Genomic DNA, 13654 nt, shown 5'->3' on the forward strand with positions numbered 1-13654 from the left:
ACCCATTTTAAAGATAAGGGGAAAAAAGTGAAGTAATTTGGATGGGAGCCACACAGCTAATAGTAATATGTCATTAAAAAAAAAATGAATTCAAAGAATTCTGAAGAAACCCATAGACAATTTGCATGGATAAAGGAGATGACTAGAATCAGGTGAGCAGTATACACAGTAACTACAATACAACAAACTAACACCACCCACAGAAAAGCCACTTAATTCAAAATAAGTGTGATCACCAATAGGGAATCCAGAGGTCAGGTGACTGACTCCAGCTGTCAACTGACTCTAGAGGTCCCATGTGAACAGATTTCAGTTGCTATATTGGTTAGTTTTGCTTGACTGTTTTGATTTGTCAATGAGAAGGGTTATGAGATTGGGAGTGGAGAAGGAAGAGTATAGAAATAATCGTCTTTTAATAAAAATTTTAAAGAGAAGTGAAGAGGAGCTAGTGAGCTTTCCCAGAAAGGTTATGATGAGCCAAATTGTGGCTGAGGGGTGGATCCACAGAGGAACTTTCATCAAGCTCCTGTGCAGAGGACTGAGGGGGGGGTGGGGGTTAATTAGTTTCTGAGGGCTCACCTTACCTGTAACAGCAATCTCCCATGCTACAAATGCCCCCATTTCTGTCCCTTGCATTCTAGTTTCATGGACACCTAAGAATCATGGCAGGAAATCTCACCTCTCCGCTCCTGAGCCTAGAAGGAGGAGGAGAATGACAAAATGCCTTTGCTGAGCAACTGGGGCTGTGGGGCCGGGCCCTCGAGGAACTGGGGGTGGGGGCCGGGGGCCCAGGGTAGGCTGGGGACATTCCAGGCAGAGGGGAACCCGCTAGGAAATTTGATTCCTGCTTCTGGCGGTGGGAGGGTGGAAAGGGAGACCTGCTATGTGTCTAAGTGTGCTGCGGGGCAGCGTCCCTGCGTGCACGGGTCTCTCAGTCTGTGTCCAGGTGCCTCCCTATGGGTCTCCTGTGTGACTGTGTGCGGCGAGTGGCTCCCAGGTCTGTGCTTGGGTCCTTGGCGGGGGCTGGAGGGGTCCCCCTTGAACTTGGGAGTTTCTCGGCGGTGCCCGGATTTTCTCCCAGCCAAGTTGAGCCCTTAGAGGAGATGGAGGAGGGGAGAGGGAGAGGGGAGAGAGGAGTGGGATCTCGGGGCAGTTCTGGGCGGGCCGCTGGGCCGGGGTATAGGTGCAGCGGCGGGAGGGGGCGGCGGGCGGTCGGTGGTCCGGGTTGCGGTGGGTGGGGGCGGGCCCCATACCTGAGGCCCTCGGCCACCTCTGCTGCTGGCCCCCGGCCAGCGTGGGAAGCTGGGCCCCCTCTCCCAGCCGCGGCGGCAGCAGCAGGAGCCGCTGCCAAGGCGCTCTCGGCTCCCTAAGCCGCGCCGGACGCGGGGCTCGTCCGCCTGCGGGGTCTCCGATCGCCCCCGCGAGCCCGGGCTCCTCGGGGGTGAGCTCCGACAGGCCGTCCTTCATTCATTCCTCCCCTGGCCCCCTCCCCATCCCGCGGCTCCCCCTCCCCTCCCTACGGCTCCCGGGATTGCGAGCGAGGGTGGGAGGAGATTTCTCCTGAGTTTCCATTTCATAGCTCGCGGCTACAAACTTTCTTTCTGTGTCTCGCTCTCTTGCAGTCTGCAGCTTCTCCTGTCATCGGAAATGCGAGGCCAAGGTAAGGGGGCCGGGCGGCCGGAGGCGAATTCTTGGGGAGAGGGCTGGGCTGGGCTCCTCGGGACTCTGGGGGAGACGGAGGCAGGCGCCGGGGGCGGTGCCCAGGCCGCCCCCCTCCTTCCTTTGTTTATGCTAAGCGGCCCGGGGCTGGGAGGGGGAGTGAGGGGCGGGAGGTCAAGGTGAAGGCCAGCTGGAGGCTGGCGGCGGCCCAGAGACCGGGGGGCTTCCTGGCTGCAGCCGGCGTTGGGGGTCTGTCGCCGGAGGCAGAGACTGGGGGGAGGGAGAAAAGCAACGGGAGGCCGGGGGGAGCAACGCCTGCTACTGGGGGAGGGGGCGCCAAGGGAAGGGGAGATGGAAGGAGAGAGGCTCTTGGGCTGATATTTCTCCACTTTGCTGGTGGGAGGTGAGAGGGCTGGGGTAAAAACGGTCAGAAGGCAAATAGCACCTCTTTTAAGTAGCAATGGATGCTGTGGAGTGTCCCTTCCTCCTGGTGCCAGTTTGGGTCGCCAGACTGAAAAAGGCAGATGTGGGATCAAAGAGCCCGAATGGGAAGGAGGGAGCAGGGTGGGTAATGAGTGCTTGGGCCTTGTAAAACCTTGACCTTACCCACCTCTGTCCCAGCCCCTATATTAAAGGTCCTCAGTTTCCCTTACAATATAAAGCCTGTTCAGTGAGGTTAGAAACTGGAAGAGGGGTCTCTTTTCCGGTCAGGCAGATTCCACTTCCCATCTCCCCAGGCCTGAAACAAGAGGGATTGATGGCTAGCTGTGTGAATCTGGGAGGTGATGCTAGTGGTACTGAGGAGGTGTTGACAGGGAGGTGGATTATGGCTTTTGGGGTAGCTTGGAAGGAAACCTTTCTGTAAGGTTTTGCCTCTGGCCCTTATCTTACCTTACCCACCCCATCCCAAGCCAGCCTCACCTATTGTCCAAACTGGCCCCCCACAAATACGGTGAAGGAGATTTATAGGCGGAGGAAGTAATGTGGCGTTTCAGAGAGCTGTATTGGGCAGGTGTGGATTCAGTTGCGGGTACTTCTCATACCCAGAGGAGTGAATGTGCTCTCAGTTCTCAGCTTTCACTGCCCTTCACTTTCCTTCTCCTTGGGAAGTAGGAATGTGTTTCTCAGTTCTCCTGACATGTTCCTCTTTCCCCCTGCCATTTCAGAACAGTCTTTCACTCTTAGTTTCAAGGTCTTCCCGTTAGTCTTAGCTCTCCAAACTAATCCCCCTTCATGAAGCTCGGTGCACCTGTTTCTTTTGACTTTTTGATGATTTCCCAGATATCCCTAAGTCCCTGGGCTGCCATTCTTTTCCCAGCCTTCCCTTTCCTCCTGCTATTCCCTAATTACAGGAAGAATTTTTTTTCCTGATCCATTCCTATCTCTTCTTCTCTTTTCTCCTTACCTCTTACCCCAGGGATGGGAGAGATGCAGAAAAAACTCAACCCCCCCCCCCAAAAAAAAACAATTCCCCCCCCCAAAACAAAACAAAACAAAACAAAACAAAAACACTTTTAGGCAGTGAAAAGTATGAAAAAGCAGGATAGCTAGAATATATAGTTATTGTCCTTCGGAGGCACCTGGAGAGGGACAGACAACAGAACAACAGAATTCTAAGCTGACAAATTTATTTCCAGAAACCATAGTTCTTTTAGGCCATTCTAGCTTCCTTTCACTCTCAGAAGATGAACCCTTAGGGATCTGTGTTTGGGGCCTGGCTCTCATTAGAACCAGTATTTTCGAACATCTGTTAGAACTTCCTAGTCAGGTAAGACCTTCCCTCTCCCTGGACCTTAGTTCCGTCCAGACAGTTTAGGGAAAGTGAGTAGCTCTTTTTGAAGAAAATAATTCTCATTTTGAAAACTGTGTTCCCTTTTCTGAGAGTTTTCTCAGTAAGGAAATGATACACTTTCCCCTTTTCACCCAATCCAACGTCATTCTTACTTCATTGGTAGTAATTTCTTTCCTATAACTGCTGCATGTTGGAAAGAGCAGAGGGTTCAAGATCCTGGGCCTGTTACGCCATGACTACTAGTTACCACTCAGAACCTCAGTTCCTCATTTGCAAAGGAGAGAATTAATTATACTTGTACTCTCTGTACCATAGGATTTGTGAGGAAAGTGCTTTGTATAGGGCCATGTAAGTGAGTTAATATTATTACTATTATCCATTATGCTATAATTTCAGTCCACATTCACCACCTTCTCTAAGTCAATGATTGTATCCCATCCCGTTGAAATCCCCCAAATTACATTCTGCTACATCTACCCTCCCTTCACCACAAAGCTGTCTTTAGGATTCAGCCTCTTGGTATGCAGAAGGAAACTGAGTCACCGAGTGGAAGTGTACAGAATTGGAAATGATATTTATGCAGATATCTTCTTTTACTTCCTTTCTACTGGGATGTCTGGCTTAATTATAGTAGGCAATCCATCTTTTAGGATTTTTTTTAGAAGGCAAGAACTTGGACCCAACTTGGTACCACCCCTAGAGTACAGAAATTTGGGTCTGTATTTTAAATGTATGTATATGTGAAGAGATGGATGGATAAGAGAGAAAGAAGCACCATTAAAGACTCAGTTCACATTATCTAGAAGATGTTAGATCTAGTTTAACCTCAAATGAGGAAATGATTTCCAGCGAGGGGAAGCATTATAAAAGCTGGAAGGAATCTTGGGGAAGCTCTAATCCAGCCACTTTGTCTCATATATGGGTAAATTGAGACCATTGTCTAAGGGGATACAGGTAATAAGTAGTAAAGCTGAGATTTGAGTTCAGATTCTTTAGGCACCAAATCAATAAGTTTTTGCTCAGGTTTACCCAGTTTGGGGAACTGGATTTAAAAGGAAGATTTCAGATCTCTAAATCCTTAGCTTCATCAATCATAGCACATTGTCTCCTGCCTCCATGATCCCCCAGCTATCCCCTTTCATTCAATCCCTCTTTGGGAAACGCATCCTGCCCCTGGAGTGATCTGTCTCCCATCTTTAAAAATATTAGGTAGGTCACATCATTTAGAATTGGAGAGGATCTTGGATGTCTTCTCATCCAGTCACCACATTTGACAGGTGAGGAAACTGAGGCAAGAGTGATCCACCCAACAGCACTGGGATTCACAGCCAAGGCCTTGAATTCTGGTTTGGTCCTATTTCCCCCACAGATCTGCCTCTGAGTTTCTTTTTGCTGTGTTTTCCTGGTCTTGCCCAGGCAGTTAAAAGAGATTGGGTAGGAGGGAGTTAGAACAAGGACATGGCAACAACAGGGAGAGGCTTGTCTCTTGGAATGGAGATGACAGAGAAAAGAGCAGAGACTCCCCCATTCTTCAGCAAAAGAGATTCCTTGGCCTCTGGGTTTGCTATGCTAGAATTTTGTCTCATCTCCAAATTGCACCAACCCTTGCACCAACCTCCAAATTGCACCAACACCAAACCAGTGTATACCCAACTGGTTAAAGATTTTTATTTTCCCTCGCCTGTTTTGGTGGACTTTAGGAGGTACAAGGCTGACTCGAATCCTGACTTGGCCACTTACTATGTGACCCTAGACAAGTCATATAGACTGTCAGAGAACATTTTCTCCTTTAAAATGAGTGTGAGAAAAGGGGCTCTATATAGTCTGAATACTGCAAACCTTAAAATGCTATGCAAATAGGGTCAATTATCTTTTTTTAAAATGTGTTTTTAAAAAATTTTGTTGTTGTTTTAGGGTGGAGGACTAGAAAGTAAGTTTTCATCTTGAGAGGCCTGGGGGCATTGAGAGGTTAAATAGCCTGCCCAGGGGTCATTTAATATGAATTAGAGTCAGGATTTGAATCCAAGCTTTCTTTGTCACCTGCCAGACCATTAACCAGTATGTTACACTATCTCTCATGTCCGACATATAAAACTGAATTTATTTCTCCATCTTTATCTTCCTTCAGACATTTTCACACTTTTTCCCTCCAAAAACATTTTAAGAAGAATATTAAGGAAAACACTTTTTCTCTCACACAATTCATTTCCACCTTTTCTTTTTCTTTTCTTCCTACCTTGAAGCAGCAGTCATAGCTGTCAGCTAAGCTTCATTAAGTGGAACATGCCCTCTTCATGCCAGGGCAGACAGAGAGTTAAATGAAAGACTCCAACAGCTGCTTCTCCCAGGCAGGAGTGGGGAAGTGAGGAGAGGGAAGACATAATCAACCCTTACACATTTATCTCTACCCAGCTTCCTCTCACTTTCCTTTTCCCTTGGTTTCTCCCTTCTACTTCTCAGGGCTGCAACCCTGAGGAAAGGCTGGAGATGAAATAAAGGGACTAGCAGCGCCTGTTCATTCTTTTCCAGACTGAAGGTATTTTGGTCCTGAGACTTGAAAAGAAAAGAAATGATATATGTAAACGCTTGTCTTTCATCACTTTAAAATCAGCTCCTCATTTCTTTTCTTGTGTTTCAAATAGACATGCGGTCAACTTCCCTTAGTATTTTCTTTCTTCTTTATTTTTAAAATAGTCTTTAAATCTATGGAGCAAAGAATAGTAAAGGAAAAAGGAACTTTAGCTGTTGATTTCAGGGAACTTTGCCACTGATTGTTGTTTAAGTAGATGCCAGTCATTCTCCTTCTGAATAAATGGGGATGAGCAGCATCATGACAGTTTGCTGGGGCAGGAGAGGTCAGGCTCTGATGTTTATCCAAATTCCCTGCCTCTCCATTCTCACAGGGGAGAGAGAGAGACAGAGAGACAGAGAGACAGACACAGAGAGAGAGACACACATACACACACAGAGACACAGAGAGAGAGAGAGACACAGAGAGAGACAGACACAGAGACAGAGAGAGACAGAGACAGAGAGAGGAAGGGAGGAAGAGAAGGAGGGAGGGAGAGAGAGAGAGAAAAGGAGAGAGACAGAGACAGACAGAGATAGACAGAGAGACACAGAGACACAGAGAGAGAGATTGACAAAGATAGAAAGACAAAGAGAGAGAGGAGAGAGATAGATAGAGATGTTGGAATCCTTACAAAGTGTTAATTCATTAGAGACAATAATTATCTAATTTAGCATGGTTCAGTATGATTGATCTGATCCTACGAGATGTTATGGGCCAGAACTTGAAACAAGGTACTAAGTGGAATTGAGGAGACAATGTTTAAATCTAGTTTAGAATTGATTTAATCCTACAACAAATAATGGTTTCCCAGTGATATAATGATTGGTGTGTACTCAGTGAACAGGATATAAGCAAGAAACTCCCAGACAGAGAGACACAGACACAGAGACAGAGGGAACCAGAGAGACAGAGACAGAGAGAGACAGAGACAGAGAGAGAAACTCTAGAGGAAATTGTGTCTTTATCTTCCAGCATCATGGCATCTAAGGTTTTAGAGGACAGGGACTAGGTTGGTCATTATCTTTGTCAGAACCTAATACAATGAGTGGCACATAGTAGACACTTAATAAATACTTATGATTGGCTGACTGCCAGTCTTATAGTAACTCACGTTGATGTCTCAATTTGTGGTTGCAAAGCACTTTGTAGAATGTGATGCTTTTTAAGCATCTTCACTGTTAGGATGCTCTTTGTCATGTCCAGTTCCCATCTGTGCTGTTGTGGTTTAAGACTCTCCTTGTTTTATCATTATTGGAATTGGAATTGGAATCGAAAAACAGCCAGTAGAACTGTCTCCTTGCCTAATAAATAGAGCCTAAAAGCCCCCTTTTCACTTCTTCCTCTAATCTTTTTCTTCTCTGAGCAGAATCATCCTAGTTTTCTTAACCTGGCTGATAGATCAAGAATGATAATGCTTCAAATCAAGAGCCTGTTAGCTAGGAGAGAAAAAGTACAGAAGATAAAGAGAAGTAGCAGAGTAGTGAGTGAATGAATCACATCCTTCTTGGTACCCTGCTGATTAACAATGATGGCTCGCATCTTTGAAGGTGCTTCTGTCCTTTGGGGGATCCTGTTTTCATTGCTGTTGGCAGGGTGGTAGTGATATAGAATGGGGACCCCAAAAGGAAACTGTTTCCTGTTTAGTGAGAAGGGGGGAACAAACTTTTCAGGCTTGAGAGAAGTCATAAACTCTGGCAGTAATGGGGCTGGACTCCCCGTCTCCCCCAACCTCTCCTTCTCCGGCAGAGAAAGAAAAATGGTCCCTCAGGTGTTGGGGAGTAAGGCAAGATCTCCAGGGGTTATAAGGCCGGAGGATGAGCAGAGTGCAGTGTGTATTTGCGCGCACACACCTCCCTTGCCTCTGCTGCTCCGCCCCGCTCAGGAGGAGAGGGTGACGTCGGAGCTGTGAGGGACTTCTCACTCCCAAGGAATGCGGCTGCAGAGATCTCATATTTTTCAGCGTTTCTGACTCTGGGGCTGAGTAAACATCACACGGGGGCTTTGCTGTCTCTGAGAGACCCGCCAGAGCTTTTAAAAGCTGGGGGAGGGGGGAGGAAGATAAAACAGGGCGAAGATAAGAGAAGTGGATAGACAGACCAAAGCCGAGAGGGAAAGTGTGCAGGAGGGAAAGAAGGAAGACAAATCTCAAGATCATGTTGAAACACGAAACATGGTGAAATATGTATGAGGAAACAAAGGTCCCAGAATTCCCACTGAGAAGTGCGAGGGAACGTGTGAGCGGCTGTGGGTCTGTCGGAGTGGGGAAGGGCAGTGGGCAGTGGGAAGGGAGGGCTCTCTGTGACCATGAGGCCGATGGGTAGGATGGCACATGGCTGGTGACACTGGAAGAAGAGAATTTCAATCCTCTGGGCTCTCTTTCTTCAAGCAGAATCAGGCTGACTTAGTGGAAGGAACACAGAACATCCTCCAGGAGAGGATGCACAAATACAAATATATTATACACTCACCTTCCTGCTTTATAGCCATTTAGGATCTTGTTTTTATCCCCCAATACTGGAGGTCCTGTGTCCCTTTCTCTTGTGGAGGAGAGAATTTTAGTAGGGGCTCTTTTCTTTCCTTCCCACTGGACAGGAAGGAGTTGGGGTGTGAGCAAAAACAAGGCATTTCCCTGGACCTAAAATGAGGCAGTTTCTATATGATCTGTAGCCTCTGGCCCTTCCGGCCCTAAATCCTGCAGTCCCACCACAGGAGGAATAGCTAGACCAGGCTCTCTAAGAGGTCCCTCACCTGAGAGAGCGCTCACAGACAAATATTGCTTAGCCCCCGTGTTTCCTCACCCCAATTGCAGCCACCACCAGTTGTCCTTGGGGTCATCTAGTTCATCAGACCCTTGATTCTCAGGTGGGTGGGGGACACACGGAGCGATTTCTTCAATGTGATATTTCATAAGCACATACATTCTCATGCCAGAAAAATCACCTTCCCCGTGTTTATTTTGTATAAATCAGTTTCCAGGTGCTGCGGTTAAGGCAGACAGGGGCACTCGGTACCCCTTACACAAGGTACCTAATCTCTCTAGCTTCGCTTGAGGTGCTCAGGTGCTCTGTTCCTACCTGACTGACGACATGTTTGAGGCTTAGGGGCAGCAAATCCCACCCCCTCACTCTTCTGGAGCTGGATGCTGGGGTCCTTCTGGCAGCTACTTCCCCTCTTATTTTGGGTAGTTTTGGATGTTTTTAATGAGTAATTTACTTCTCCCTCCCCTGCTAGCGGCTCTTGAAAGAAGAAATTGCTTATCCTGGGAGAGATTCTCTTTGTACTCCAAGTATCTGTATAATAGGGAGAAGAAGGGGGAAGGATAACAGTACCTTGATAAGGCAGGCAGTACAAGTATCATTTTATTTTATCCTCATTTTTTATAGGGGGAAACTGAGTCTCAGAAATTAAATGTCCCTCCTAGAGTCAGTCCCCCAGGATCTTAGCTCCTCTAAGAGACAAAAGAATCAGTCATCCTTAAATTTCCCAGTTCTCCTTGCAGTAACAATAGTCCTTGGGCAGCTCTGGAGGACCCCACTTTCTCCAATAAGCTGGTCTTCAGAGACCCCCAATAATAAACCACATGGAATGCTTGTTTTGTAAAGACCAGCAGGATGATGAATGCCCCAGCCTTCAGGCACTCACATTTCTAAATGCTCCTCCCTTTCCTCCCCAGTCTCCTCCAGGACTGGTCCCAACATTTTCCCCATTCCAGGGCTTTTGCTGCCTCTGAGAATTTTTGTCCTCTCTACCTGGCTGATCATTGACTTTGCTCCGGGTGGCCTGAGGTGGGGCTGGGAAGCCTGAGGGATGTTAGCAGGGGGTCATTAGGAAAGGAGGGGGTGTGTGTCCTTGGGGTGCAGTCAAGCAGAGAACCAGTCACCAATTAACCCCCTAGATCTGCTTCCTCCAGAGCTGAACCAGGATTTAAAGTGGAATGTGTCGGCCCTGGGCGCTGAGTGACTCAGGACCCGAGCTGCCCTTCCCTGGGGAGTGTGATTTAATCCTTCATTCTCTACATGACCGGCCGGTCTCCTTTTCTGATCATACAGTTCCTGGATGAAGTCTTTGGTGCTGTTTCTTGGCTGTAGATCATTGGTGATCCATAGATCCATTGGTCCAGCTTAAATCGACCCATTGCTCTTTGGGCGAACCACGATTTTTATTTTTATTTTATTTTTTTGCTATGTGGCATTTCATGACTTGCCCCCACTGGGAGAACGCTGGTATCCAAAGCAAGGGTTTTTGTGTCAGGGAGCAGCTTGGGATTGTTGAAATCAGTGTGCAATTTCCCAGATGCATGCAGTCCAGCCCCATTCTCTTCCTCCTATTCAATTCTAGGCCCAGCTCATTGTCCATCTGCAATAATAATCTGCATGTAATAATAGGCCGTATTTATATAACCTTTTATTTTTGCAAAGCACTTTTATATTCATTATCTTATTTAAACCCTCCTTGAAGTAGCTCAGTCTCACGCAGAAGGCTTAGAACGGGGAGGGGAGCTTTCTGATGATGGGGTCAAACCCAAGGAGAATTTTAGAGACATCCAGTGAGAGAAGCTAGTGGGACTCCTACTCCTCAGGTTAGAAATGGAGTGTCTGCAGCTGCCCAGGGAGTGGGAAAAGAAACCCCGAGCTCCCCTCTCCTTCTCTTAGAGAAAGCTCTGGTGTTTCCTTTCCTTTCCCTCTGTGGTGTGGGGAGGGCCGGGAGAAGCATGAGACCAGACCTTTATTACTTCTAAAGGAATCAATCGGAATAATTATATTCAGGCTAACTGCAGAACCCAAGCAGGAAGTGGGACTCTGAGGTGTGGTCGGGAAGCGGGAAAACTGGAGGATCGTGGTCACTCTAAAGTGATGGAGCCGGATGAAGGAGAACCTTCTCAACATCTCCCAGAGAGCCCAAGGAACTACAGAATTCTTGATTTTTTTTTTTCGAGTCTCTGTCCTTATATGTTAAATATGATGTCAAACATCACTGTTAAAATAAGTGATTTCTAAGGGTACTTTCTAGTTTTAAATTCTTTGATCCTGTGAATTTCTGATGTGTGAGGATGTGGGCTGTGTTTTAGTTTCTCAGAAAGGAAAACTGAGGCATTGACAGGGACTCACCCTAGAGGACATGTATTCATTCAGGAAACATTTACAAAGAACGCTGGATGGAGGGCATATGGGGTTTAGAAAAGCACCATCACTGCCTTCATGAAGCTTCAGATCTCTGGTGCTTTAATTGTTGGGTGATAAAGATCTTTCCAGCTCCAACGAGAATAACTCAAGAGTCTTTAGACCCAAAGCTTCAGCGAGAGCGAGTTTGGCGAGCTCTCAGGATATCAGCTTCCTGGCTTTAAGCCGCAGGGAACCGTGGAACAGGTGCCCAGGAGAAGGCCGCTCATCTCCTTCTCGGGAAATGTAAAAACAGACGAGGGCTTTGTTTAGCTAAGGGGAGGACTGGTCCTTTCTGGGCACAGGCTGGGGTGGGGGGGGTACATGAGATGGCTCCTGGTGGTAAACTGAGGCACAGGTCATGGGGAGGAGACTCTCACCTTCCTGTGGATAATCCCTCTCGCTGCTGGTCTGCCTTCTAGTAAGAGCCAGGACTTACTCTTCTGGGTAATAACAAACACATCTGTTCCCGTCTCCGCCCTTCTTCCCCCAGTATCTCACACCCATGGACCCAGAAGAAGCTCTCATTCTATTTCTACCCATGAGTAGAATGCAGAATTGGTCCGGGGGGAGGTGGTGCAATGGGGTGAAGGACCAAGGATATAAACATCCGCCTTGTCTGTAATCCAGTATTTGAGAACTGGGACGATAGAGGGGTTTATAGGTTCATTATGAGAACCACCATTGGGGTCTCTCCTCTCCATTTGATTCTTCCTTTCTTGCTATCTGTAACCCAAAATCTGGTCCTGGTTTGCCTGCACCCTCAGAATCCCCCTCCCACAGAATCCCCCTCCCACAGAATCCCCTCCCACAGGAGGGTGATAAAAAAATCATGGCCCCAGCCCCGGGAGCCCAAACACTGCTTACGTTAGCAATGCCCAAGCGGCTGGGGCTGGGAATAGGGCATGACCTCAGCGGCTAACCATCTCCCCTCGACAGCATCCCCCATCTGTCTCCCCTCCCCCTGCATTCCTGGAAAGGAAGATGAGGAAACCCTTCAGCTCAACCCCTCTGCCTCCGGGGCTCCTGTTGTCCCGTTCCCTTCCCAGGCCAACCCTCTGTTTCCTTCAGTCAGACACGCTCGGAGATTGATCATGTAATTTCTGACCTCTGCTCAGCTGGACAGCAGTTCTAATCTCTCTAGACTAGGTTTTGGGCAGGAGGAACACAGCCGGGGGGTGGGGGGAAAAGCAAGGTGAGGAGAGCAGGAATCTCGGGAGCATGGAGTTCTCGGGCTGACTGAAAACTCCTAGGGTTATCCCTTTTCTCTGCCCAAGCAGCCCTGGTCCAAAAAAAGATGGTGGGGTAAGGAGAGGGGGAGGCAGAACTCTCCAGTTTCCCTTTTTTCATTCCTTTCTTTGACTCATAACCTCTCGGAGGGAATGTTTCAGTGTTCTAAGAATCATAAAATTAGAATCCTCAGATGAGCAGGCTCTCCAGAGGTCATCCCACCAGTCTTCTGCCTTCTGGCTCCAGAAAAAAACACATCTAGGTTTTTGGTCATTTTTTTCAGGCTATGGACCGGTGGATCTAAGGTTATTTTGCACTGCTAGGATATAAAGCTTCCTCTCTTGTTGTGTTCATTTTTCATCTTTTACTATCTTCTGTGGAGTAACTGCAGAGACTTAAAATCCATATTTGGTAACAGTCCTTCCCCTCATTTCCCTCCCACAGCCTTCTCTTCTGGGGCTGAATCATCCCCACTCCTTACAGGGTTTAGTTCTCAACCCTTTCCTTGTTTTTGTTTTATTTTGGACTCTGTTCAAGTTTTCTATGTATCCTTATCTCTCCATCTTTGTTTCTACCTACCTAGCTATTGTTGTTTGGTTATTAGTCCCCGCCTCTATCTTCTTTACCTATTTTTTCTATCAGATCTCCTTCTAGCTTTGTTATCTATCTTATGTCCACCCTTAAGCAGTTCCTAGTATATAGTAAGCACTTAATAAATGTTGATTGATTGATTATATTTCCTATTTTTGCCCTCCATCTCTGTCTGTCTCTGACTTTGTGTCTGTCTCTCTGTGTCTCTGTATCTCTGTGAATCTGTTTCTCTGTCTCTGATTCTCTGTCTCTTTCTCTCTGTTTGTCTCTGTCTTTGTCTCTCTGTGTCCCTGTATTTTTCTCTGACTGTCTCTTACTATGAGTCTGTGTCTCTGTCTCTCATTCTCTGCCTCTTTCTCTCTGTCTCTCTGTTTCTCTGTGTCTCTGTGAGTCTCTGTCTCTGTCCCTCTGTTTCTGATTCTCTGCCTCTTTCTCTCTATCTGTCTCTGTCTCTCTGTGTCCCTGTATCTCCCTCTGGATGTCTCTTACTGTGAGTCTGTGTCTTTGTCTCTGATTCTCTTCTTCTTTCTCTCTGTCTGTCTCTGTCTCTCTCCCTCTGTCTCTGATTCTCTGCCTCTTTCACTCTGTCTCTCTGTCCCTCTGTTTCTGATTCTCTTCTTCTTTCTCTCTGTCTGTCTCTGTTTCTCTCCC

General features: G+C 47.3%; 1 protein-coding gene across 7 annotated transcripts in view; it reads left to right on the forward strand.

Moving 5' to 3' along the window:
• TNS1 (tensin 1) overlaps positions 1-13654 on the forward strand; it is a 266384-nt gene that overhangs the window by 37634 nt on the left and 215096 nt on the right. For 2 of the 7 annotated variants that reach the window (XM_031958071.1, XM_031958077.1), the window contains exons 1-2: positions 894-997; positions 1623-1660. Coding sequence is in view for 1 of the 7 variants with exons in the window: in XM_031958074.1 (XP_031813934.1) it covers positions 1623-1660 (38 nt within the window). In the remaining 6 variants the exon portion in view is untranslated. Of the gene's footprint in view, positions 1-892; positions 998-1622; positions 1661-13654 lie in introns of those variants that run through there. The other 5 variants (XM_031958074.1, XM_031958070.1, XM_031958069.1 and 2 more) reach the window with 4 other exon arrangements.

The sequence above is a fragment of the Sarcophilus harrisii genome, chromosome 3 (assembly GCF_902635505.1).
Source record: "Sarcophilus harrisii chromosome 3, mSarHar1.11, whole genome shotgun sequence".
Classification (NCBI taxonomy): domain Eukaryota; kingdom Metazoa; phylum Chordata; class Mammalia; order Dasyuromorphia; family Dasyuridae; genus Sarcophilus; species Sarcophilus harrisii.